Genomic DNA, 24,139 nt, shown 5'->3' on the forward strand with positions numbered 1-24,139 from the left:
AGAGAGCTCCTGTCGGGATGGAATGGATTCCAATTAGGAAACACTGCTGTTGGTTTTGTTACTTCGAAGAAGCCGGAGGCTAATACGAAAGCATCGACGAATTTGGGAGGGTCCATTATCAATTAATCGAATGGAAGAGAGCGACTAATAATTAAAACTAATAATTTAAATAACTAAAAATTATCCAAAATAATTGCGCTCCTACCTGCAAATGTCTTAATCTACATTTTATGAATTGTTGCATCTGATAAAAGCTGACTTAAGACATGACGACACACGGACAGAAGTGAGGCAGGGCGGACGGGTTGGCGTTTGTAAGAAACACTACAAAATGGCGTTTAAGTTACTATTCGCAGCGATCTCGTTGCACGTCCGCAACGAATTCGTTACGCGCCCGGTCCGCTTCGAAAACGCTCGAAATCCGCTAGTATAAATCGACAACCTGCTTCGCGGCAGAAATAGACAGTGCGGTTGTACCTATCCGTGGGCTCACACGACGCTCTACCAGAGTGCAGTAAGATGGCCTTGACCAGAGAGAAAGCAAGACATCGTGAGACACGTCAATTCTGTTCCCTCTACATTAAATGACGACCACTCCGTCACAGGTGAAACAATTGAGAAGAAGACAAGATGATATTTCTTCATTGTGGAACTAATAAAATTCGTAAACCCGTGTTAATGTACATATTTCATTACAAAAATACCTAACTTAAGAACCTGACAGCGGGATTCGAACTGGGACACACTCGCATCCTCAATAGAAATGCACAAGGCCTCGACAGTCACTCCAAAATCGTTGACTATTGGCTTGCCACCGTTTTAGAAAAAATCGAGACCAGCATCCTTGCTGGATTTCTTCACCAGGTACAGCAGATTATTAGAGTTAGCCATGCGAACAATCGAACTTATGGAATCTCCTGAAGTGGAATTTCTAAGTGATTCAAAAAGCACAGAATCAGTCATAATGGGAGCGTATAACTCTCAGATTAAACCTAAATATTTATGTAATTTATACCTTGCAAATAGTAGCCAAGGCAGGAGAACCAGTGATGTGACAGTAAAACCATTTTTTTTAAAGTTGACCATTCAAAGTTTATTATTATTTATGTTACATCAAATGAAAATCACAGTATACACTGAGTACTGGTCTTTTAAAAATTATTTGAAATTATATTTAAAATTCGTAAATTAACATGAATTGATATAGAATTTATCTTACTTTATATTTACAATTCATTTTAATAATATTGTGATAGGTTTGCTACAGTTTCATTATTTTATTGCTAATATGATATTAACCTATTTTCATAATTGATGCATCAAATGTGGTTATTGCAATTTATGTTTGTTTTATAAAGTACCAACAATGTATGGCAGTTGACATCCTAGTAATCTTAACCAATAATTCTTTTCATTCATTTATGAATAGTCACAGCCGAACATAACAAGGTTTCACTAGTGTTTAATAAATATGGATGTTTAATATATGCATAATACAATTTAAGAAGCATTAATTACTACTGTTTAAGTAATTTTTGGTATTCCATTTCTTTATAAATTATTTCCTTGTTGATAGTGAGGAGTATCTCTTGAAATCTTTGTCTTAAAGTCATATTTTCCATTCCAGCTATCTCCAGTTGCGTTCTTTGGCGGCGTTGTTTCAGTTCTTCCAATTCAGTTGCCAACTGTTGCATTTTTACCCCAGTTTCACTTGGTGCTTTTAAATAATCATCAACAGAGTACTGCAGACCACTTTTATGAGCTACAACTTTTCGTTTTTCAGCAGTGTCATTATCAGCTCGTTCAGGGTTTAACATTTGTGAGTAGTAAAACATGTCAGAATTAAACTGTGTTGCAAAACGATCTGAACCTTGGACTGAAGCTTCAGAGTATTGGTCATCATATGAAGACATTCTACTGTCTTCAACATCTACATTGATATTTTCATCTTCTAAATCACTATCACTTAAAGCTCCACCAAATATATCTTCAACTTTTGAAGATGATTGATTAGCGATTTCTGCTTTTACATTGTGTCCTTTCTTTGTTTTTGCTTTCTCCGTTTTTGTAATATTGACTGTTTCTGGTTTAGAAGAATGATCATCCTCCTCCTGAATCACTTCCCATGTAAAACTTACTGCTTCATTATCGGCTCTTAAAAGTCTTTTAACTTCTTTTTCAATTTCAGGAGCTTCTACACATTTCTTTTTTAAAGTTTTCCTAAAACGCCTTTTACGGACATTTTTTGTTGGCGGAGTTATACCATGAGGCCACAAGAATTTTTTATCAACTTTGAAAGAATCTTTTTTTTTGTTTTTTGCTGGAGATTCTTCTTCGGTGGACGATGGGTCGATTTCATCTTTACAAATCATTATTTGACAAATGTCTGCGGTTTTGTAAACACTTTTTCTGTCAATCGTTTTGAGCGACTCGACAATAGTTGGTAAGTCGTATACTTTCCCATGAAGTAACCAATGATCTAATCGTACTTCTCCATTTCTCATATCATTATCCATTTGTATTGTCAACCTGTTTTTGAAATTTTCTCCTGTTTGTAAGGCTTCTCTGAGAGCTTTGGCCGGTTCTTCTGGTAGTCTCAATAGAAATTGAGATTCTAACTCAACTGGAAAATCAGGATCTCTTTTGTCTCTATTCATTTTCAGTTATTAATTGAATTAATTTAAACAATGAATGCTTTGAGCTACAAATGCTACAATAACAATGTAATGCACACTGAAGTCTGAAACACATGAAACCTATTTAGGGTAGTGCACGAATTACGTAGTGACAACTGACAGTGACAATAGGTGGTTTTTTTATAAGGGATTTTATGACCTGGTAACTGAGACCTTTAAGTCATGTCTTATTTTAATGTACCTATATTCTTTTTAAGAAAAATTATATTATGGAGTGAAATGAAATGAAGATGATTAATTTGAGATATTAATCAACTGAGATGAAATAAATGAGATGATATGAGATCTCAGTAAAATGGCGGTCATTTACTAAGATTTTTCAGTGGACTTTTTGGAGGATCCCGAGAAGTTACGTCCAGCGGCTTTGTTTCATTTTCCCACATTTGTGCACTTTCACAGATATTAAACAGTTAATAAACCACCATTATTACACATTTAAACCCGAAGAAACACTGAATAGATAAATAAAACAAATCTATCTCTTAGGTTTATGGATAAAACAAATCACACAACTTCACTCCTCGCGTTCCCGCCAAAACTCTCCAATGATGCAGATTTTTTTTTAAGGATTTTATGACCTGGTAACTGAGACCTTTAAGTCATGTCTTATTTTAATTTATATTCATATTTTTATGAAAAATGATATTATGGAGTGAAATGAAATGAAGATGATTAATTTGAGACATTAATCAACAGGGATGAAATTAAATGAAATGAAATGGAATGAAATATAATCTCAGTAAAATGGTGGTCATTTACTAAGATTGTTTCAGTGGACTTTTTGGAGGATCCCGAGAAGTTACGTCCAGCAGCTTTGTTTCATTTTGCCACATTTGTGCACTTTCACAGATATTAAACAGTTAATAAACCACCATTATTACACATTTAAACCCGAAGAAACACGGAATAGATAAATAAAACAAATCTATCTCTTAGGTTTATGGATAAAACAAATCACACAACTTGGGTGAATGAAGTTAGCCCCTCAAAAAAAATTTTTTTTCCTGTTTTCTACTTATTTTCTATTAATTCGTTTGTTCATCCTTTGTTCTTGATTGTTCACTGTTAATAATTGTTTGTTCCCCATTTATTTATTTTAAAAAAAATATTAAATATATATCTACAAGTTAGCCCCTCGATTGCAATTTTTAATATTTTTTCGTCCTCAATTACTCGTAAATATTCATTTTCGATTGTTCTTATATAAAATACGTTTGTTCTCTTTCGAAATTACTCATTTTTTGTTTAATTAACTATTTGTATTAGTTGAATAAATGTATACAAAATATGTGTACTGCGCATGCCATAAGTGTATAATCTATGGCGCATGCGTCAACTATAATGCCTAAGACTTTTTGGCGGGAACGCGAGGAGTGAAGTTGTGTGATTTGTTTTATTTTGTCTATTTAGTGTTTCTTCAGGTTTAAATGTGTAATAATGGTGGTTTATTAACTGTTTAATATCTGTGAAAGTGCACAAATGTGGGAAAATGAAACAAAGCTGCTGGACGTAACTTCTCGAGTTCCTCCAAAAAGTCCACTGAAAAAATCTCAGTAAATGACCACCATTTTACTGCGATTATATTTCATCCCATATCATCTCATTTCATTAAATTTCATCCCAGTTGATTAATGTCTCAAATTAATCATCTTCATTTCATTTCACTCCATATTATCATTTTTCATAAAATTAAGAATATAAAGTAAAATAAGATATGACTTAAAGGTCTTAGTTACCAGGTCATAAAATCTCTTAAAAAAAAAAATATAATGCCTAAACCTTCTACGCGATTTTAATCGTGAAAAAAAAACAATTATAAATCCTGAAGGATCAATTAATTGGTATACAGTTTAATTAAAAAAATTAAAAAATAAAATAATGTGCATTCGCGTAAAGTTAGACCAAATACATTTTTTCCATCCTCCTATATACCTATCGCTATGAAGGTATAAAAAAGATAGGTTAAGAGTTCACATATGTAATATAAACAAATAAGTAAATATGTTCATTATTTATCTTTCAAGAGATAATGTAGGTATACATTATAATAACATTTTGACACAGTCGAAATTATATTCCTAACATTAGTAAAATAACATTTTAATATTTTTTTTATAGGTTATGTATTGAAATTGTTGGAAAATTATTTCATGTTTTAGCTGGAAAACGACATAGAGAATTATATGCAATACATGATAATGAGCTCCATCAAATGAAATCGAATGAAACCAAACTGTTTACCATCCAAATTCAATTGTCGGGCAGATAGAAAACGAAAATTCACTCATAGTGAACCTCGGCCTGCATTTGTGAAACGGCAAAGACTCACTATTATCAAGGAAATTGAAGAGACTACTAAAAATGAGATGTGTCGTATTATTATACCTTTGCCATCTTGTAGTCAGCGTGGTGGACTAAGGCCTAAAAACCCTCTCAATGATAGCGAAGGCCAGTGTCCAGCAAGGGGATATATTATATGGGCTGATGATGATGACTAGGAAGTTAAATACTACTACTACTACGACAGTACACATATAATCCTATATATTTACAAACTATAAGTTTGTTGGAAATTGCTAACATTATTTCATATTTCCAGATGTCCAGCCACTTGAAAATAGGTGTAGTAATGACAAAGCTATCCAAGTAGCTCCAGCACAGGAACACAAAGGCAAGGCAAGTGTGTATTGCCACATCACCCCTTAATATATCTGAAGCAAGAATAAGTAAACAATCAGAACCAGCAAAAAAAAACTGTTGTTCCTGAGGACAAATTTGACAGTGATGAGTCAAAAAGTCAATGCACCAGCAACAGAAGGATCAACTGTTGACTATGAGTTATCTCTCTATATCTCCACTCCATCAAAGACTTGTGCACTTCAGACTATAGCTCTCAAGAAGACTGAAAAAGTTGAAAAAATGAATGTGTTAACAACTTTATCTAAAGTGAAAAATAAACAACGTTTATATATTGGTCTTCCACAAGAATTATATTTCATAATAGGCTTGATTGAGAAACATACAAATGTTTCTGAACAAAATATTATATTATGTTTGATGAGAATAAAATTAAATAGAAAATTCTCTCAATTGGCTGATGATTTCGATTTATCTGTAAGTCAAGCAAGCAATATATTTTTCAACAAACTCCCAGAAATTGCAAATGTAATATCACCCCTTGTTAGACTATAAAAAAAACAATACAATAAATATATATGCAGGAAGGATAATTGATGTCAACTTGGTGGAAAATAGAAAGTTTTTAGATAGTTTGCCACCTACAAAACTCTTTAATTAAATAAGTAATACTTACTTATAAATAGGAATTTTTGTAAGTATTTTCACTCTTCATTCAAAAACTACTGAACAAATTTTAATAAGACTTCTATGCTGGTCTTCTATGGCTAGCAAGTCATTATTATTTTAATTCTGTTTTCCACAAATGTGCTAAATATGGGCTTATATATATGAAAAGGAATAAATATTAATGTTATGTAACCGTTGTACCTGTAAGTTAAGAATAATTTTTAAATAAAACATAATTTAAATTGAAATATTATTTTTATTAAATCACATTCACTTTGTACACATCAATATTTTGTACTCCCTAAAAGGAAAATAGGTATGAAGTTTTTTTTAAATATTTAACATTACATTTTTGTGTAAGATTAGAAAATTGTTATTCTTCCAAAAAAAAACTACATTATCTAACAACTGTGCAACTTACTCGGAATCAAAATCAATACCTACTAATTATAGTGACCTGATTATTTTTTTCAAAGTTGCTGGATGCTACACAGAAGTAGCAAGTTTAACTTTTAGCACAATACATATGCATTTGAACTTGTGCATAATATGTTGCTTTAATTTTTTTTGCCTTTTTATTTATGGAAACATAGCATTACTCACTTGCTTGTTTGTAGATCTATCAAAAAAACATAATTTATGTTTTTTTTAGCACAGTGGGCAATACCCTATTATTCATATTAATTATATACGGCGCGGCGATGCGAAAATTCATTACTGAATTATTTAAGAATGATAGGCATAATATAATATTTTAATTCGCTATCTTTGTTTATAATTTTAATATATGATTTAAAAATAAGTTATCTTTAATATTTTTAATTTTGTGATTTATGGGGTGGTCACAGTCATTATTATAAAAATAGAAATTTTGAGGAAATATAAATGTTTAATTCATATTTGAACTATGAAAATTGTATGGGATGTAAACAGAAATATATTTTATAATTATAATGACTATTTATTCCATGCAGTATCGGTTAGAGAAGCTGTGCAAGCTTCTCTAACCGATACTGCAACTAGAATAAAGTCTAATAAAGAATAAGAATAAACTTTTCTTCGAAGCTCAATTCTACAAGGGTATTCAATCAGATAGCTATCTATCTGTCGGTCCTGTATGAAATTTTGGTATGTCGAAATCTTGGATAAATCCAGCAAAGCTAAATAAAGTATTTACCTAAAAAATATGTTTATGCTTAAAGTCACGTGTTTATGTTATTCGAAAGTATTAAGCTCCAAGCAGCATTTAGCTCCAACTAAATTCATTAAGAACCAATTTTTCAATCGATGATTAAAAGAACATTAATACTGAGAATGAATATTTATTTATAAAATACACATGTTTTGACCACGAATTTTGCACGATAATTTAAATTAATATTCATTAATATTAATTTAAATATATATGAATTAATCTTCTTCTATAACTCATAGTCAACAGTTGATCCTTCTGTTGCTGGTGCATTTGACTCATCACTGTCAAATTTGTCCTCGGGAACAACAGTTTTTTTTTTGCTGGTTCTGATTGTTTACTTATACTTGCTTCAGATATATTAAGGGGTGATGTGGCAATACACACTTGCCTTGCCTTTGTGTTCCTGTGCTGGAGCTACTTGGATAGTTTTGTCATTACTACACCTATTTTCAAGTGGCTGGATATCTGGAAATATGAAATAATGTTAGCAATTTCCAACAAACTTATAGTTTGTAAATATATAGGATTATATGTGTACTGTCGTAGTAGTAGTAGTAGTAGTAGTATTTAACTTCCTAGTCATCATCATCAGCCCATATAATATATCCCCTTCCTGGACACTGGCCTTCGCTATCATTGAGAGGGTTTTTAGGCCTTAGTCCACCACGCTGGCCTAGTGCTGGTTGGTGGATTACACGCCTAAGAAAATCCTAAGAACATTTAGGTGTGCAGGTTTCATCACAATGTTTTCCTTCACTGTTAAAGTAAGTAAGTGATATTACACTGTGATAAATTTTCATTATCACAAACTTCCTAGTACCTTATGTAATAGGAACTGAGGTCCACTTGCCCATTTTGGCTACTTCCACTAACTAACTAACTATTCTCATTTTTTCTGATATTGTTATTTGATTAGGAGATCTGTGAGTGTAACTAATTATTGACAGTTACACCTACCTTGACTACAAGATGGCAAAGGTATAATAATACGACACATCTCATTTTTAGTAGTCTCTTCAATTTCCTTGATAATAGTGAGTCTTTGCCGTTTCACAAATGCAGGCCGAGGTTCACTATGAGTGAATTTTCGTTTTCTATCTGCCCGATAATCAAATGTGGATGGTAAACAGTTTGGATTGCACATTATTTCATTTATTTATTTTTTAATTTTTTTAATTAAACTGTATACCAATTAATTGATCCTTCACGATTTATAATTGTTTTTTTTTCACGATTAAAATCGCGTAGAAAGTTTAGGCAATAAAGTTGACGCATGCGCCATAGATTATACACTTATGGCATGCGCAGTACACATATTTTGTATACATTTATTCAACTAATACAAATAGTTAATTAAACAAAAAATGAGTAATTTCGAAAGAGAACAAACGTATTTTATATAAGAACAATCGAAAATGAATATTTACGAGTAATTAAGGACGAAAAAATATTAAAAATTGCAATTGAGGGGCTAACTTGTAGATATATTTTTAATATTTTTTTTAAAATAAATAAATGGGGAACAAACAATTATTAACAGTGAACAATGAAGAACAAAGGATGAACAAACGAATTAATAGAAAATAAGTAGAAAACAGGAAAAAAAATTTTTTTTGAGGGGCTAACTTCATTCACCTACACAACTTCACTCCTCGCGTTCCCGCCAAAAAGTCTCCCATGATGCAGAGCATAGATTAAACCATAGATTATACACTTATTAAATTCGAGGATTATACATTCATCCCAGTTGATTAATGTCTCAAATTAATCATCTTCATTTCATTTCACTCCTTAATATCATTTTTCAAAAATATGAATAAATATTAAAATAAGACATGACTTAAAGGTCTCAGTTACCAGGTCATAAAATCCCTTAAAAAAAATTAAATTAATTAATATTTGAGAGAGGCAGGCATTAAAATAAAAATAATATCTTTAATTTTAATAGGAACGGTGATATGTCCATCTTATAGATTAAAATTCGTACCTATTAAATTCTCTACTTTTCTCAATTTTTAAAACCTTATGATGTGGAATTTAATAATAATTAACTAAAAACATAAGAACCTACTAAATATGTACGAAGAACAATAACAACAGCTTGATTGTATCAATGGTGGCAAAGAATGTAATTAATTGATCATGTCTTGTCAAATAGAACAAATTGCTGACTGTGGTGATTTATCTAGTTTAGCACGAGCACTGTTTTTAAGCAGTAATGAAGGTAATTATGAAGCCATATTATTAGAAAATAGTTACTATTAGTAATAGTACTAATAGTTATATAGACCTGTCTTACAGGGCACTTGATATCGTCATCACCTTACACCTTATGTATTGAAATTGTTCTTTTTATTGTTCTCTTTATTGCCACTAACTACTTTTACAGACTAATTTCACTTCTAAATTATATGTACAAGCAGTCCTAATAAAACTACAACATGATATGGTCATTCATACTAAGAAATGCCCTAAAGTGGTTAAAAACTACTCCTTTGATTTATATCCAATTCTTTAGAAGTGTTCATTATCAAACAATTCAATGGATTCTTACTACGAGTTGTGACCTTCTTTTTACATTTTTACTTTTAACTTTTAACTTTTTAACTTGTCAAGTGTACAATTGAAATTTTTGAATGATTCAATTTGAATGTCGAATCAAATAAGAAAAAAGTAAGGTAGGTAATAAAGAAGTCTGAAGAATATAATCAACTAATACATCTAGCTTAGATAGACTATAAAAGTTCAAGTTCTTAAGTGATGAATAAATCTAATCATGGGTGTGGAGCGCCCGCACTCACATGTTGCGATGAGTACCAAAATCTCCCAGACACAAGACTAAGTTCTGTCAAGCATTTTGGGAGAGGCTTATGTCCAGCAGTGGATGAAAACGTATTGTTGATGATGTTTGATGATGGATGAATATTATACATGCGTCTTAATATTTACAGTAATATCGTTGATACCCTTCTTAGAATTTAAATTATACTTCAATCAATGGTTTGATTTCAGAACAAAATTGGTTGTCCCAATGTTGTGTTTCTCTATCATCTTGTGGTAACTTGCTTGCTGTTGGCTATCGCAATCGTCTTTGTATACTCACCACACAATGGATTAGTTCGACACAAAGCAATACTTTTTTGATATCTTGGAGTGGAACTTTACCTGCAGATATATCAACAGTATTGGTATTGCCAATTTGCCCATCTCATCATTCTTTCCAGGTACCTGTAAAAACTAAACTTTATAAATTAGTAAAACACTGACAGTCCAATGACAAAAGATCACAGTAGAGACTTGGGCTCTTTTTATACCATAATGTTTATATATATATTTTTTTATTGCTTAGATAGATGGGCAAGCTCACGGCTCACTTGATATTGAGTAGTTCCTGCAGCCTATAGACATCTACAATGTATATACGAATATTTGGTAACTACAAATTTAATTAGAAAAATTGGTGATATGCCAGCGTGATTCGAACACCGGTGCATTGCTAGATACAAATGCACTAGACGTCTTATCCTTTAAGCCTCGACGACTCATATAATAATTTAAAGCTGTATGTGAATAATCAGATAATAAGAGCCAGAAGTAAATTGCCCAAGTACTTAGCTTGCAGTCTGTCTTTTTACGTTTAAATGGTATGTTTGACACTTGCAAATAATCTTCTACTACAACATAGATCAAGTAATGCTGGTTCCTGTAAGTGTTAAACAAAGTGCCTACCGTGGTATAAAATTTTATAAGCTCTCAGGATCCATAGACTTGAATACCACCACACACTATTTATTGGCTAAGCCAAATGTAATAACTGTGCCACTTTTCAAATCTCACTGCCAGGCTGTGTATAAGTGTAAATCTTTACTTTGCTCATATTCACAAATTACTTCCACAATGAAGGAATAATATAGGTCAAACCTACACAAATAATATGAATTTGCGTAATTAAACTATAATTGAGACAGACATCAAGTGTCAAGCCGGGTGGCAGTGTTCAGATTTGGTGTGAGCTGGTTTACTTGTCTATGTGATGAAAAAAAATTGTTCCCAGACTGTTCAACGGATGTCTTGTTCTTCACAAAAGATCTCTGAGCAATTTTTATACTTTGTAAAATTTTGGAATGTAATTTCAAACAGGATTATTGAACAAAACAATTCATTAAAATGTATATAAATTCTAAGTATTAACTTTGTTGTGACGGGAGGATTGTCTTACCCACATATCATTAGATGGAGCTCAGGCCTGTCTGATCACAAATATAAAAAGTGAACTTTCATCAGAAAATTAATCTGTTTTTAATTTATTTTAGAATGGCCCGGACTGGTTTTGCATTGTAGTTGGATTCAAAAACGGAAACATTGCTTTCCATACAAATACAGGCCATTTATTATTATCTGAAAAAATTGATGAAAAACCAGTATTGAAAATATCTTGTCATACTGGAACATATGGCACATTACCTGATGATGTTCATGTATTGTTTCATACTTGTGAATGTATTATATCAGGAGCAACGCTATTTCCAACACTGCGAAACGCAAAGGCACAATTAGCAAAAGGTAATTTTGTATCTCTTGCAAAGGTTAATTGCGATTAGAATAACAACTATCTTTTATAATTCCAATGGGAATGCACAATTGCTCAAGTAAGCAAAACAGTGATCAAACTAAACATTGCTTAATTAGTGGAGCATAATGTTCTTTTTTATTGACGTAGGTGGACAGGCGAGCTTACGACGCGTTTGACGTTAAGTGGTTATCAGGCCCACAGACATCATATTTAATTCATGAGCTATAAATAAGGCAATTTGCTTTTAATAGTCTTACTGTGATTAAATAATAACATGAAGTCATAACAAACAAACTATTTGATTACAATCTATAAAGAACATGGTTGTGTTTAGTGCAAGCTGGTATTCAAGACTATTATAGTGTGGATAATCGTAGCATTAGCATAAAGAAATGGTTGTATACTGAACAAGAAGTTGTAAATGATGCTGCAGTTGTGGGATTAGAATTAAAAAATGCCTACGATCATTTACTAGCAGCTTCAACATATGGTGGTTATGATGTATGGTAAGAAAATGTTTCTATTTATTTTCCTATTCAAAACTGATAAATTAATTTCATATTAAATCAATTTTAAAAATAGATGTTTTGGGAAATGTGTTCATGAAATGAATTTAAATATTAAATTTAATCTTAATCTTATTAACAAAATTCAATCTTTTCAAGGTACCGTTCAGTCCCTCCAGTGAATACGTTAATATTAGGAGCTGGGCAGAAACCATATGTAGGTTTCCATTATGCTCTGGAGGGTGGCACTGCGCCCCCTTTACAAGATGTAGCCAGAGCTGTTGCACATAAAATCAAATCTGCTCTACCGTAAGTAATTGTACCAAATATATCGTATTTCATTTAACTAAATACCCTCAGACACAGCCCACTGAGTTTCTCGTCGGATCTTCTTAGTGGGTCGCGTTTCCGATCCGGTGGTAGATTTTGCGAAGCACGGCTCTTGCTAGGGTTCGTGTTAGCAACGTCCTCAGGTTTGAGTCCCGTGAGCTAACCTACTAGTTAAGGTTTCGCTGAAATAGCCTCTCAAGGCTATCAGCTTAGGTAGGTAAAAAAAATTTAACTAAATAGTATCAAGAACTTAATTAACATTACTTATTCGGTTTAATCACCCGTTTCGAATAGTAATTTTAATTATACCTACGACTCGCGAAGACAAAGAAAAAAAAATTGTTTAAAAAAAGTTAAAATTAATGATTTATTAAATACTTTTTTAATTGATAGAACATTTACATAATATATTAAACTTAAAAAAACGTGTGGTAATAATATATTTCTGCTACCTACGCCGAAAGTTCGATTTCCCTCCCGCTGTACAGGTAACTGTAACAAAGTGTAACTTTTCCTCCCTGGGTACTGACAAGTGCGCATGTGCGTTAATGTCTACGTCTGCTCTCATGCACCTAAAATTCTCCTCCATTGTTGTGCTCAGGTAATTTGCAATATTGTGTTTAGTGTAAAAGTGAAATAAACAAAAGGCAATAAAATTTAATAGTGAAGTATTAAACAAAGATAAGTTCATCAGACAGTTCTTATTGAATTAGTAGTAGTTTATTTAAAAATTAAAATTTCCACCCGCGTGTAAACAACGTCCTACAATGTACTATTATTTATTTTGCAGAGGCTGGCTAGGCGGGGCCTCGACAGAGGGCAGTGTGAGCGCGGCCGAGCCACGGATACGTTCGGAGCCCCTGTCCCTGCGCAGCGGCCTGCACGACGCGCAGAGGCACGGCACCTCCGTCACCGTCTCGCCGGACCGCCGCCTGGCTGCGGTCGTCGACAGCTTCGGCCGAGTCGCCGTACTGGACGTTAACAGAGGACATCTAATTAGACTAATAAAAGGTTGCAGAGACGCACAGTGTGCATTCGTCCAAGTTAGTTTTTCATCTCTTTTTATTGAACACATCCAAAAAAAAACAGGACAAGTGTATATGTTTGATGGGTTCAGTATATCTTTATACCATACCTTTTTATATTAACCAATGAAAGTGTCTAGGAGTCGCCATGGTCGGATGGATAAGACGCCGGGTCTGTCGTCTTATCGAGCGACTATCCCGGTGTTCAAATTCCACACCCAGGGACATAAGTACTCAACACATGTTCACGATCAACTTCCACGACGAAGGCATAAAAATTCTTGTTATAACAAACTCGTAGAATTTATACACTTGCATAATTACTGGTAGTGAGTTGGTTCCACCATCCTGTCTATTTCTGCCGCGAAGCAGTAATGCGTTTCAGTTAGTTGGAAGGAACAGCCTTGAGACTTCGATTTTGTCTCTCCATATCGATGGCGGCCTTCACGTGTTATCAATAAGTTTCGGTGGCCACTTAACATCAATTAGTCTGTGAGCTTCTTCACCCATATACGCAATAAATAAATAAAAATGTAGGTCGGCGTATTAGTAGCTTAAAGAAAATTAACGAATTCTTAACAAAATCTATATGATAACATGTTATCATTGGAAAGTACGAGGAGGAATAGTGCTGTAGCTAGACATTACGAACTCGCGCCCAAGCTCTACCGGACAGCCGATCTGTGCTCCGCAATTTCAGTCCAGTCTACTCCCAATTAGTAGTACTTATAAGTACTCTGCGACTGTATAGAGTATGGATATTTAATAAAGAACCTTGTAAAAAAATAGCACCAAGAAAAGTGTTGATTGCCAGAAAATTCGACCCTTGGTAATCTTTTATCAGACTAATAATAATAATAAAGATGATCTCTAAACACCGGTCGCATGATTTCTGTAACAAAATATATTCATAAAATATTGCAGAAAATGATGGTTTCTTTTTTCAGATTTTTGAATTAGATAACAAGAAACCTCAATTATCTTTTGTTAAAGAAATAAGAAGGGCAATTTTTTTAATTATCTATAATCCCAAGAAAGGATTAATTGATATTCGTCTAATGCAAAGAGGGAACAGAGTAGCCGTTTTTACGGCTACGAAAAACGGCCAACTTTTATACAATACTTGTGGTCTAGTTGGAGCTGATAAAAATTATACCCAAAAAAAACTAAATTTACCAGAATTTCAGTGTGTTTTATTAGATCCAGATGGCAAGCTCAAAAAATTCAGTATTCCATTTTTTTACGCATTAGATGGTGTACATTCCGAAAGATCGAAAGATTTGAACACTTTGAAAGAATTACGTGATCTCATTAAAAACAATACAAGTAACTTTGAAGATTATGAGCAAAAGCTATTTAGTAAAGTATCCGAAATTAAAACATTAGAATTAAAGAAACATTTTCTAGAAATGCTCATTAGAAATTATGATACGTCTCCAACAATTATTATCTCATGTTTGCAAATATTCTGGGATAGCACAAAAGAGGAATCCGTGAGCAGTCAGCAACGTGAAACTCAACACTATTTTGCCAATCTAGGTTTGCTTACTATATTTTATATGTGCATAAATGACGATTGTGAAAGAGATGAAATAGAATTTGCAACTGAATTGCGTAATTTCCTTGGCTTAGAGGTAAATGAAAGTTGTTTGGAAAAAACAATAGACAACCAGAATGAAGACAACAGTTTGTTTCATCTACTAGAGGATGACAGTTGTATTTTGGAAAGATTACTGGTTTTAGCACACGAAAACAATTATAAACACCACGCACGGGTAACTTTTGCCGATACAAGTATGACTACCTATAAAAAATTCATTTCCTGTTTTAATTTAGAAGAAAAATCTAAATATATATCCTTAAAGGCCAATGCTTCGGTGGACAAGCTAAATAACTTAGCCACAATAACGTTCACGTCAATATTCAAATTAAAAAACTTTTCAATGTTGGCTAGTTATGTCAACAAATGCAATATCGACCCGAAAGAGATTGTGAAGCTTTTAATAACACATTTCATGAATATGTCTTTGGAAGAGATAACCATTGACTTAGTCGAGAAATGGACAATGGCCGTATACCACGTGTGTACGGTCACAAAAGACGCTACTAATATTATTTATAATGAAATTTCTCATTGGTGGGAAGACATCCGGAACGTTTTGGTTGAAATGCCTTGTCCCTTACGAAGCATGATAGTTGCAATGGCTTGTAAAGTAATCAGTAGGATTTTGGAAAGTAACAATGCTGAAAGCGACGATGTGTGGGAATCTGTGACCAAAGAAAACGCCAAATGGGGTATTTTAATTGGAAAACTTGAAGATATTTCTATACTCAGTATCGTATTAATGTGTAAAGACACATTTAATGGCAATTCTCTTCCTTCCCTGGAAATGGATGATTTCAATATCAACCTAAAATACATTTATACAAGGGGAAAGGGATCAATTACTGAACTGATTGCCAAGTGGCTATGCAGCATGGGAGCGACTCCTGCGGCGATAGTGGCTAACGAGCTAATGGAAACGATAGCAGCTAACTCTGAACTAACTGATGAGGACGACAATGATGACAACACCACTGATCTCCTGTTTGTTGAAAATAATCGTTATGCCGTTGACGAAAATACAAGAATATTTAAATGGCTCTCGCTTCTGCGCCGTCAATTCCCTCTCAGTACGTCCGCAAATTATATAATTACCAATATGTGTTGGGAATACGCAATGGCATGGCAGAAATGTATGAAGAATACATTGCTTCTTGATGCTGTTATTCACTGTCTTTCTAGTATATCTGACATTCATATACGGTTAGGGTTGTTTTCAATTATTTGGGCAACCTACATCAAACAAATATTTGAAATTAGTTGCCGTTTAGTTAACAAAGTCGGACGTTTGCCAAAAGACCCTCTTTGCTTACAAGATATCAGTTTCGACAATACAACCTTAATCAACTTCTTCCGTTTAACAACATTGTACTTGAATGATTTTCAAAATTGTTTGAAACTGTCATACAGTCATAATAAAAAGAAGGTGGAATTTGAAAAGATTTGGGAAGAAAGTATGCCTTCTTTAGTTGAAGTAACACAACACACAAAGAATGTAAACGATTGTATATTAACTTTAAATTACCAAGTATCTTGCACTCTGTACTATCAATGTCACTTCAATATCAAATTGTCGAAACCCCTCGATGTATTGTTCGACATCGACTATCATTATATTCTGGAAGCACTTACTGGTAATGTTGTGAATAGAGAAATTAATATGAAACCGTCTGAAAAACTCCGGAATCCACGAATGAAGTTTCTAACCAAACTTATAAGAGCATCTGTAGAAACTATAAGTTGTTCTGATGGTCACGAATCATACAGAACATATGATAGTGGTGACTGTCAAATGTGGATTGAAAAAATTTCCATTCTAGCGAACCTGTGGAGCATAGACGACGAATTCATAAAGAGGCAGCAGGTCTGTCTACAAAAAAAAAATAGTTTAAAAAAACTAAAAAAAAATTACGCTTTTATAGAAAATCATCATGCATCAGCATGGTATCAGTAGCTATAAATATTTTATGAACAGATATAAGTAGAAGATTATTTTTATAATATCTTGAAAAGCACCCTCGCTGTTTTACAATAAAAGCGTATTTTTTTAGTTTTTTTAAACTATTATTATATATTATTTTTCATCTTTTATAATTGTTAACTACGAGTATGATTGATAGTGAGTGATATGATTGAGTATGTGATGTTAATCTGTTTTCAGCGCGTCTTTAAGTAGGTACTGCAACGTGATTGACAATATGCGCTCTGAGATCTAAGATTAAAGTTTCAATTGCATTACATACAGCAACTGTAGCGAAGGGAACAATAGAGAGATTTTCGAATATTTTACCCAGTAGTTCTAATTTTCCTATGCGCGCTATATGCGCTATAGCTGTTTAAGATGTAAAAAAAATGATTCCTAATAATCAATAAAATATATTGCAAAACAGTTGAGGACTAACTACTGCGTAGTGCGTACTCATAATCTCAAATGTTGTTAAAACTTAACTAGCCTAACATCGAGAATTATTGTTGAAATTTAATGAAAATTGAAAATTGTCATGCCAAGTTTTTTTATTTCTTAGGTAATCGCTTTATATCACGTGGGTTACGATACACTAGCAGAAAATACAATGAACTCGATCCGTAATCCTGTGCCAGTGCTTGCTCCAATTTTGGCTATTACGATCCAACGTCTTAAACGAAGCCTAGAACATTCTAATAATCAAGCCGAATGGATTGTCAGTATTCCACCACAACTCTACAAACGTTTGCAAAATACTGTAAGTAACTTATTTCAATTCGAGGAGTGAAAGGCGATTTGGTTTAAGCGACATTTACCTTTGTAAGTTGTAGTTTTATTTGGTATTAGCATAAACAATTCGATATTTTTAATTGAACTTCAATTAAGTTTACCCCAGTCAAATAGCTCAAGAAGTTTTTTGTTATCATTTTTTTTCCAAAATTTTAAACTTTAAATGGCTCTCCTGTAAATTGGCAAAAATGTCGCATATACCATCCTTCGATATCATTTTCATAATTTTAATAACTATCAAAGGTAATGTAGACTACCTTCATATATGAGTCGTCTATTATCAAAGGTGGCAATCTGTGCATTTGGACAAAAAATTTTTATTGATATGTCAATACAGATTGATTTGAATATAATCGTCTCCTTCAAAGAATACGGTTCAAAACCTGCATTAAATAAAGGTTAATAGTTAACCTGTTATTTATCTAAGATGTCGTTCCGAAGAGTTTTGTGACTGCCAATGGAATACAAAGTCAATAATTCGTTTTTCTGATTTACCAATCATTGTCCAAAAGTCAGATTGCCGCCTTTGATAATAGACGACTCATATCAAAGAGTTACTGTCAAAAAACCATAGAGTGGTACCGTTATACCACAAATACGGCGAAAAACTTTCAGCAATGTCCCATCAATTTCGAATTGAGATGAGTATGGGATAGCATACTACAGTAAGAAAATCTCTACTTCTACAGATTTTATTTAAATGTACCGGTACAAGTCTGTTAAAATTAGGAGGGGAACGATTGGGGAACTCTTAAAAATGCAACATATAACACGTGGAACCATCAAAATATATTAGCTGTCGAATTGCGATCGAGTCGAATCAAGAAAAGTAGGACATTTTCTCCCGAGTGTAAAATTGATGAGATGCCCTACTTTATTCCCGCGGTACACATATTATTTTTCTCCTACCAGGCCGAAAGTTCGTGAAGTACCTGGCCGGGGGTAGGGAGGGGCAGAGCGCCCTATACTCATAAAAAAACAATATAACTGTTCTTTAATTTTTAAATAAACTACTACTAATTGAATAAGAATTGTCTGATGAACTCATCTTTGTTTAATACTTCACTACTAAATTTTATTGCCTTTTGTTTATTTCACTTTTACACTAAACACAATATTGCAAATTACCCGAGGACAACAATGGCGGAGAATGTTAGGTGCGTGAGAGCTGACGTAGACACTAACGCGCATGTGCACTTGTTAGTACCCAGGGAGGAAAAGTTACACTTTCTTCCCTGTACAGCGGGAGGAAAACCGAACTTTCGGCGTAGGTAGCAGAAAAATTATATTGCAGTTCGGAAACGTTTAGTTGCTAGCTAGTCATGATAGTATTGTCTACTGTAGAATTTGGGAACCCAATATAAGCTTGTTATGTTGCTACACACTAATCAAGAATCACTTTCATATCGCATACTTTTGTCTATTACACAGTCTTCGTCAGCATGACTTCAAAAAAAGTTATTACTTTCAGGTCCTGGACACATCAATTCCAGCACATCCGTCACTTTCCACCACAATATTAGTACTCCAAAAGTTGCTGTTTCAATTAAACAAAAAATCTCCTGATCCGGCTCATCTTCAGGATATAAAATTAATAGAGCTGATTATAGAAAACTGTGAAATTATTATTAGAAGAAAATTGTAAAAATTTCTGAATTAAATAAAATAAGCAAAAAATATTTACCCAAACCAATCAGACATCTTATAAAATATAATGTTGAATTTTCGATTAAATTGTAAATATAGGATAAATTTAGTATGCATGTACATGTACATATATTCAACAGATTTTTTGCATTTAATTAATTATTCTCATAAATCGAAATAAAATTCGAATAAAATGGAGCACTACAAACAAACGCACGACTTGTTATTGGTCTGACAATTATAAACTAATAAAAAATATTGGTCTATTTGCGTCAAAATAGCAAAGTAAAAAAACTTTTTGTGAGGGTGCCGCACGAACTGAATGCGACAAACTCTTTAAGATTTGCTTTGCGTTGCATAACAGATAGAAACGAGAGGATTTTGAACCGCATTGACACTTGCTATGAAAAGTATTGAAATTTTTGAATCCTAAGTGGTTATTATATTGTTCAGACCTTGGTTCAGGACCTTGGCAAGGGCGGATCCAGGGGGGGGGGTCATGGGGGTCATGACCCCCCCCCCCCCCCGAGCTGGTTCCAGGACCTAGGTGGACCACATATTGAACATAATGATTAGGACACAATATATTGTTGCTCCTTATATTGCTCATTAATTAATTAATATAATAACTTTGTATGATGGCAAATGTTTGGGAACGAACGCATTGAAAAGGACAATGCCCAATAGTGGGCCAACTTTGTGTCAAAACTATTTGTACTTGAAAAACTATGCCTTATTTTTTCAAGTTGTTTAGTTTATGTATCAACATTTCTTTCAACCTGGCATTGTTTTACAAAAAAATAAATTACTTATTTGATACACTTGCTATGAAAAGTATTGAAATTTTTGAATCCTAAGTGGTTATTATATTGTTCAGACCTTGGTTCAGGACCTAGGCAAGGGCGGATCCAGGGGGGGGGTCATGGGGGTCATGACCCCCCCCCCCCCCGAGCTGGTTCCAGGACCTAGGTGGACCACATATTGAACATAATGATTAGGACACAATATATTGTTGCTCCTTATATTGCTCATTAATTAATTAATATAATAACTTTGTATGATGGCAAATGTTTGGGAACGAACGCATTGAAAAGGACAATGCCCAATAGTGGGCCAACTTTGTGTCAAAACTATTTGTACTTGAAAAACTATGCCTTATTTTTTCAAGTTGTTTAGTTTATGTATCAACATTTCTTTCAACCTGGCATTGTTTTAGAAAAAAATAAATTACTTATTTGATAACATCCCAAAACTGAGTGCCATAGTTTTTAAATCCGCCGATAGGCAAAGGCCTTAGCTCATACAGCCTTATAGTAAGCCTATATGCTGCCAAACGAAAGAGATGTCTGTGACTTGAACAACAAATAAAAAAAAATAGCTAAAGGTTATAATTCACAGACTTCTTAGTTTATTTTTGTTCAATTCAATATTTATATATTGTGATGTATAATATATAAATTGGGTATTGTTTTGTGTATTAAATGTCGTGAATGATTATTGAGGCATTGGAATAAAACTGTGGCTAACATAGCAGTGACTGTTTTTTTTTTTTTTTCAAGATAATAGGTCTGCGGAAATTCACGCTCACTCAATGTGCTATTCATCGAGTTGACATGAAAACTCCCAAAAAGCAATAAAAAGAGATACACCGGCTTTTTATTGACATAAAAAAATATAACTACGACAGACTAGGCTCTATAGGCTACGCTCTTTGCCTGCTTATTGGCGAATTTAAAAACAACAACAACCATATCGTTGCCGGCTTCCGGATTTTCATTTCATTTTATTATTATTATGAGGATATAATAATAATAAAATGTACATAAGGGCTTATTTCCAGCAATATTAACCACAATTAACTTATTTAATACTGTAAATAATGATGAGAGCGATTATTGATTTCGAAGAAAACAATTAACAGCTTAATTTTAGCTGCAGAAACAACAGATTTCTCTTAAACCTGGGTGAGAATATAAAAATCGTTTTCTGAATATGAAACGATATTTCTTTGTCTATCAAATTAAGTTAAAACGATCATGACACGACATCGGACGAGAGAGATTGAAGAGCATAAGGTTACTGACCCATCGTAAAATCACACAATGAAATCAAGTGTATAGTCGTGACCACATTGATTTTAATGCTTTTAAATATAAAATAAGAGAGCAACCTACAGAATGAATATAGCGTGCATAAACTTAAAAATAATCTTCGTTAAAGTTTTTAAAAGCACCTAGCGAAAACTTCGATACAAACTGTTGCGCGACACAAAAAAATTGCGCTTCATTAACAGGCATGCATTTACAACAAGTAAATAGTAATCTACCTACCTACTACTTTTTACTTTATTTGTATATTTCAGATTTTTAAAAACTATAAAATATTAGAGAACCTGAAGTTGTTTTGCTTGTTTAACACTATACTTACCTAAAGTAAGTAGGTATTACATATTTGACGTAAGTACCTACCTAGGTAATAAAAAATCGTGTAGGGGCCTAAACTTAAGTAAGGTCTTTATGGAAAATGCAGTGGACTGTAAAACTACCTACTTACTTTTTATTTCTCAGGTACTACTGTATCTTTAAGCAGAATATTGCAATCGAACTCAATTGATTTAAAAAAAAGCTACGAACGCTATTAATGATACTTTAAGTGTGTTACAAAATAAAAGAGAAAATGTGGACGTAATCTTTCATCAGCTTTTTGAAGAAGCTAAAGAAGTAGCTGAGCAGGTAGATGTAGAAATTAAATGCCCCAGAATAGTACCAACAAATACATAGGACCAATATTCAACCTGCTCAATCTACTGAAGAGTATTTCCGCAGAGCTATATACATCCCTCTTCTAGATTCAATAATAAGTGATCTCCAGGACCGCCTGTTTCCTGATGTACTCAATTTCTTTCAGCTATGCGTTTTCATGCCAAAAAGCGAATATAGTAATGAAGACATTGAAACTGTGAAACAACTAGCTACCGACTATACATTATTACTAGATAATACTCAAGTTTCTGTCATTGTAAATGAATATCGGCTTTCGATGATGAAGGGGCAGCAGAGCCAGGACATACCGCAATCGATTTCTGATCTTATTTTAAATTGTGACATCAATATGTATCCTAATATAATATTTTTTTTATGTATTATGGCCACACTACCTGTCAGGCTAGCGACAGCAGAAAGGTCTTTCTCTACGTTGCGCAGAATTAAATCGTGGCTAAGATCTTCAATGGTTGAAGATCGCCTAACCGGGCTGGCACTTCTCCACGTTCATAAAAACGTACCCATTGACGTAAATGACGTAATAACGGGTTTCGGGAGAAGACGTAAAAGAAAAATTTATTTTGTTATTTAAATATATGTATTTTGTCGTTTCTATTTTGTTTGTTGGAAACCCCTTTTCGTCGTACCACTTTTGCGGAGTTTTGCGTCATACCCCTCTATACCTCTAGCTGTTATGACAAACCATTCACCACGGTTATGGAATATAAATAAGCTGCCTCATTCCGGGCGTGATAGTGCTTCTCTGGATGTCTTCAAGAAAGATGACAATATGTACGTGTATATGTACAAGTTATTGTGTTAAGTTTTTCAAGTGTACAATAAAGAATAAATACTTTTAAGTTCAGTACTTACGTACATTAATAAAATACCTACTTTTATTTATTTAAAATTTATTTATTTATTTATTTAATTTATGTGACCCCCTCCTGGCACCAAAGCTGGATCCGCCCTTGGACCTAGGCAATGCCTCAAACGAAAATTTAATCCCAAAAATCATGGTGACTGTTTAGTGGTCTAATACAGTTATAATTAATCACTGCTTCTTAACAAATGGTAACAGCATTACTTAAAGTATTACATGCTAAGAGGAACCGGATACAATAATGGAGAAACTCACGAATCTGCGGGCAAACTTGGTTAATGCGCTGCTCCTGAAGGACAATGCTCGACCTCATACAGCACAACAGACGGTCTCTAAGCTACAAAAGCTAGGGTCGGAAATTTTACGTCATCCATCTAATTGTGTGGACAGTCTTCTACTTATTCCAAAGCTTGCTTAACTTTTTGACAGGGAAAATATTCAATACCCGAGAAACAGTACAAAATGCCTTTAAACACTGTTAGCTCCCGTGCACCTGGGTTCGTCAAGAAGGGCAATAAAAATTACCACTCCACTAGAAGAAATGCATCGGTAACATGGGTCCATAATTTGATTGATAAAATAAAAAATAAATAACTAGGAACAAAATTAAATGATGCAGGGTCGGCCGCCTCCAATTTACGATTTCGTGTATTATGGGTACCAAATTTATTTCTTTTCTGGCTATTTCAGCTTCTCCTTGACGTGTAGATGAGCTCACGGGGCTCAAACCGGAGTGTTGCTAACACTGGCCCTAGCGAGGGCAGTGCTTCGCAAAATCTACCACCGGATCGGAAACGCGACCCACTGAGAAGATCCGGCGAGCAACTCAGTGGGCTGTGTCTATGGGTGCATTTACTC

At 33.6% G+C, this 24,139-nt stretch overlaps 2 protein-coding genes and 2 long non-coding RNA genes across 5 annotated transcripts; 2 read left to right on the forward strand and 2 right to left on the reverse strand.

Annotated features, from left to right (window-relative positions):
- Positions 1 to 1,066: 1,066 nt before the first annotated feature.
- LOC101741347 (transcription initiation factor TFIID subunit 7) lies at positions 1,067 to 2,802 on the reverse strand. The gene has a single exon (XM_004925492.5). It carries the CDS (start codon positions 2,655 to 2,657, stop codon positions 1,518 to 1,520), a length of 1,140 nt encoding a protein of 379 aa, XP_004925549.2. The 5' UTR covers positions 2,658 to 2,802; the 3' UTR covers positions 1,067 to 1,517.
- Positions 2,803 to 3,925: 1,123 nt separating this feature from the next.
- LOC134199852 (uncharacterized) lies at positions 3,926 to 6,250 on the forward strand. Its single transcript, XR_009974499.1, has 2 exons — positions 3,926 to 4,727; positions 4,815 to 6,250. It is a non-coding gene; the product is annotated as an uncharacterized LOC134199852 (long non-coding RNA).
- Positions 6,251 to 7,308: 1,058 nt separating this feature from the next.
- Positions 7,309 to 8,515, reverse strand: LOC134199853 (uncharacterized). Its single transcript, XR_009974502.1, has 2 exons — positions 8,155 to 8,515; positions 7,309 to 7,662 (listed from the first exon to the last, which is right to left on the reverse strand). It is a non-coding gene; the product is annotated as an uncharacterized LOC134199853 (long non-coding RNA).
- Positions 8,516 to 8,943: 428 nt separating this feature from the next.
- LOC101735375 (rab3 GTPase-activating protein non-catalytic subunit) lies at positions 8,944 to 23,011 on the forward strand. Of its 2 annotated transcripts, XR_009974509.1 has the most exons (10): positions 8,944 to 9,421; positions 10,210 to 10,421; positions 11,511 to 11,760; positions 12,105 to 12,276; positions 12,436 to 12,585; positions 13,397 to 13,649; positions 14,579 to 17,098; positions 17,760 to 17,957; positions 19,461 to 21,600; positions 22,204 to 23,011. XR_009974509.1 is itself a non-coding variant. In XM_004925533.5 (9 exons), exons 1-9 carry the CDS (start codon positions 9,340 to 9,342, stop codon positions 19,632 to 19,634), a joined length of 4,011 nt encoding a protein of 1,336 aa, XP_004925590.1. In that variant the 5' UTR covers positions 8,964 to 9,339; the 3' UTR covers positions 19,635 to 23,011. The 2 variants fall into 2 exon arrangements, 1 of the variants encoding a protein (XP_004925590.1); XM_004925533.5 differs by having other exon boundaries at positions 8,964 to 9,421; positions 19,461 to 23,011.
- The last annotated feature ends 1,128 nt before the right edge of the window (positions 23,012 to 24,139 follow it).

This window comes from Bombyx mori, chromosome 12, assembly GCF_030269925.1.
Source record: "Bombyx mori chromosome 12, ASM3026992v2".
Lineage (NCBI taxonomy): Eukaryota > Metazoa > Arthropoda > Insecta > Lepidoptera > Bombycidae > Bombyx > Bombyx mori.

Coding starts and splice junctions, on each gene's coding strand:
- LOC101735375 (XM_004925533.5), top strand. CDS start 9,340: ATGTCTTGTCAAATAGAACAAATTGCTGACTGTGGTGATTTATCTAGT. Junction 11,761..12,104: donor AAAGGCACAATTAGCAAAAG/GTAATTTTGTAT, acceptor GGTTGTGTTTAG/TGCAAGCTGGTATTCAAGAC. Junction 13,650..14,578: donor CACAGTGTGCATTCGTCCAA/GTTAGTTTTTCA, acceptor TTCTTTTTTCAG/ATTTTTGAATTAGATAACAA.
- LOC101741347 (XM_004925492.5), bottom strand. CDS start 2,657: ATGAATAGAGACAAAAGAGATCCTGATTTTCCAGTTGAGTTAGAATCT.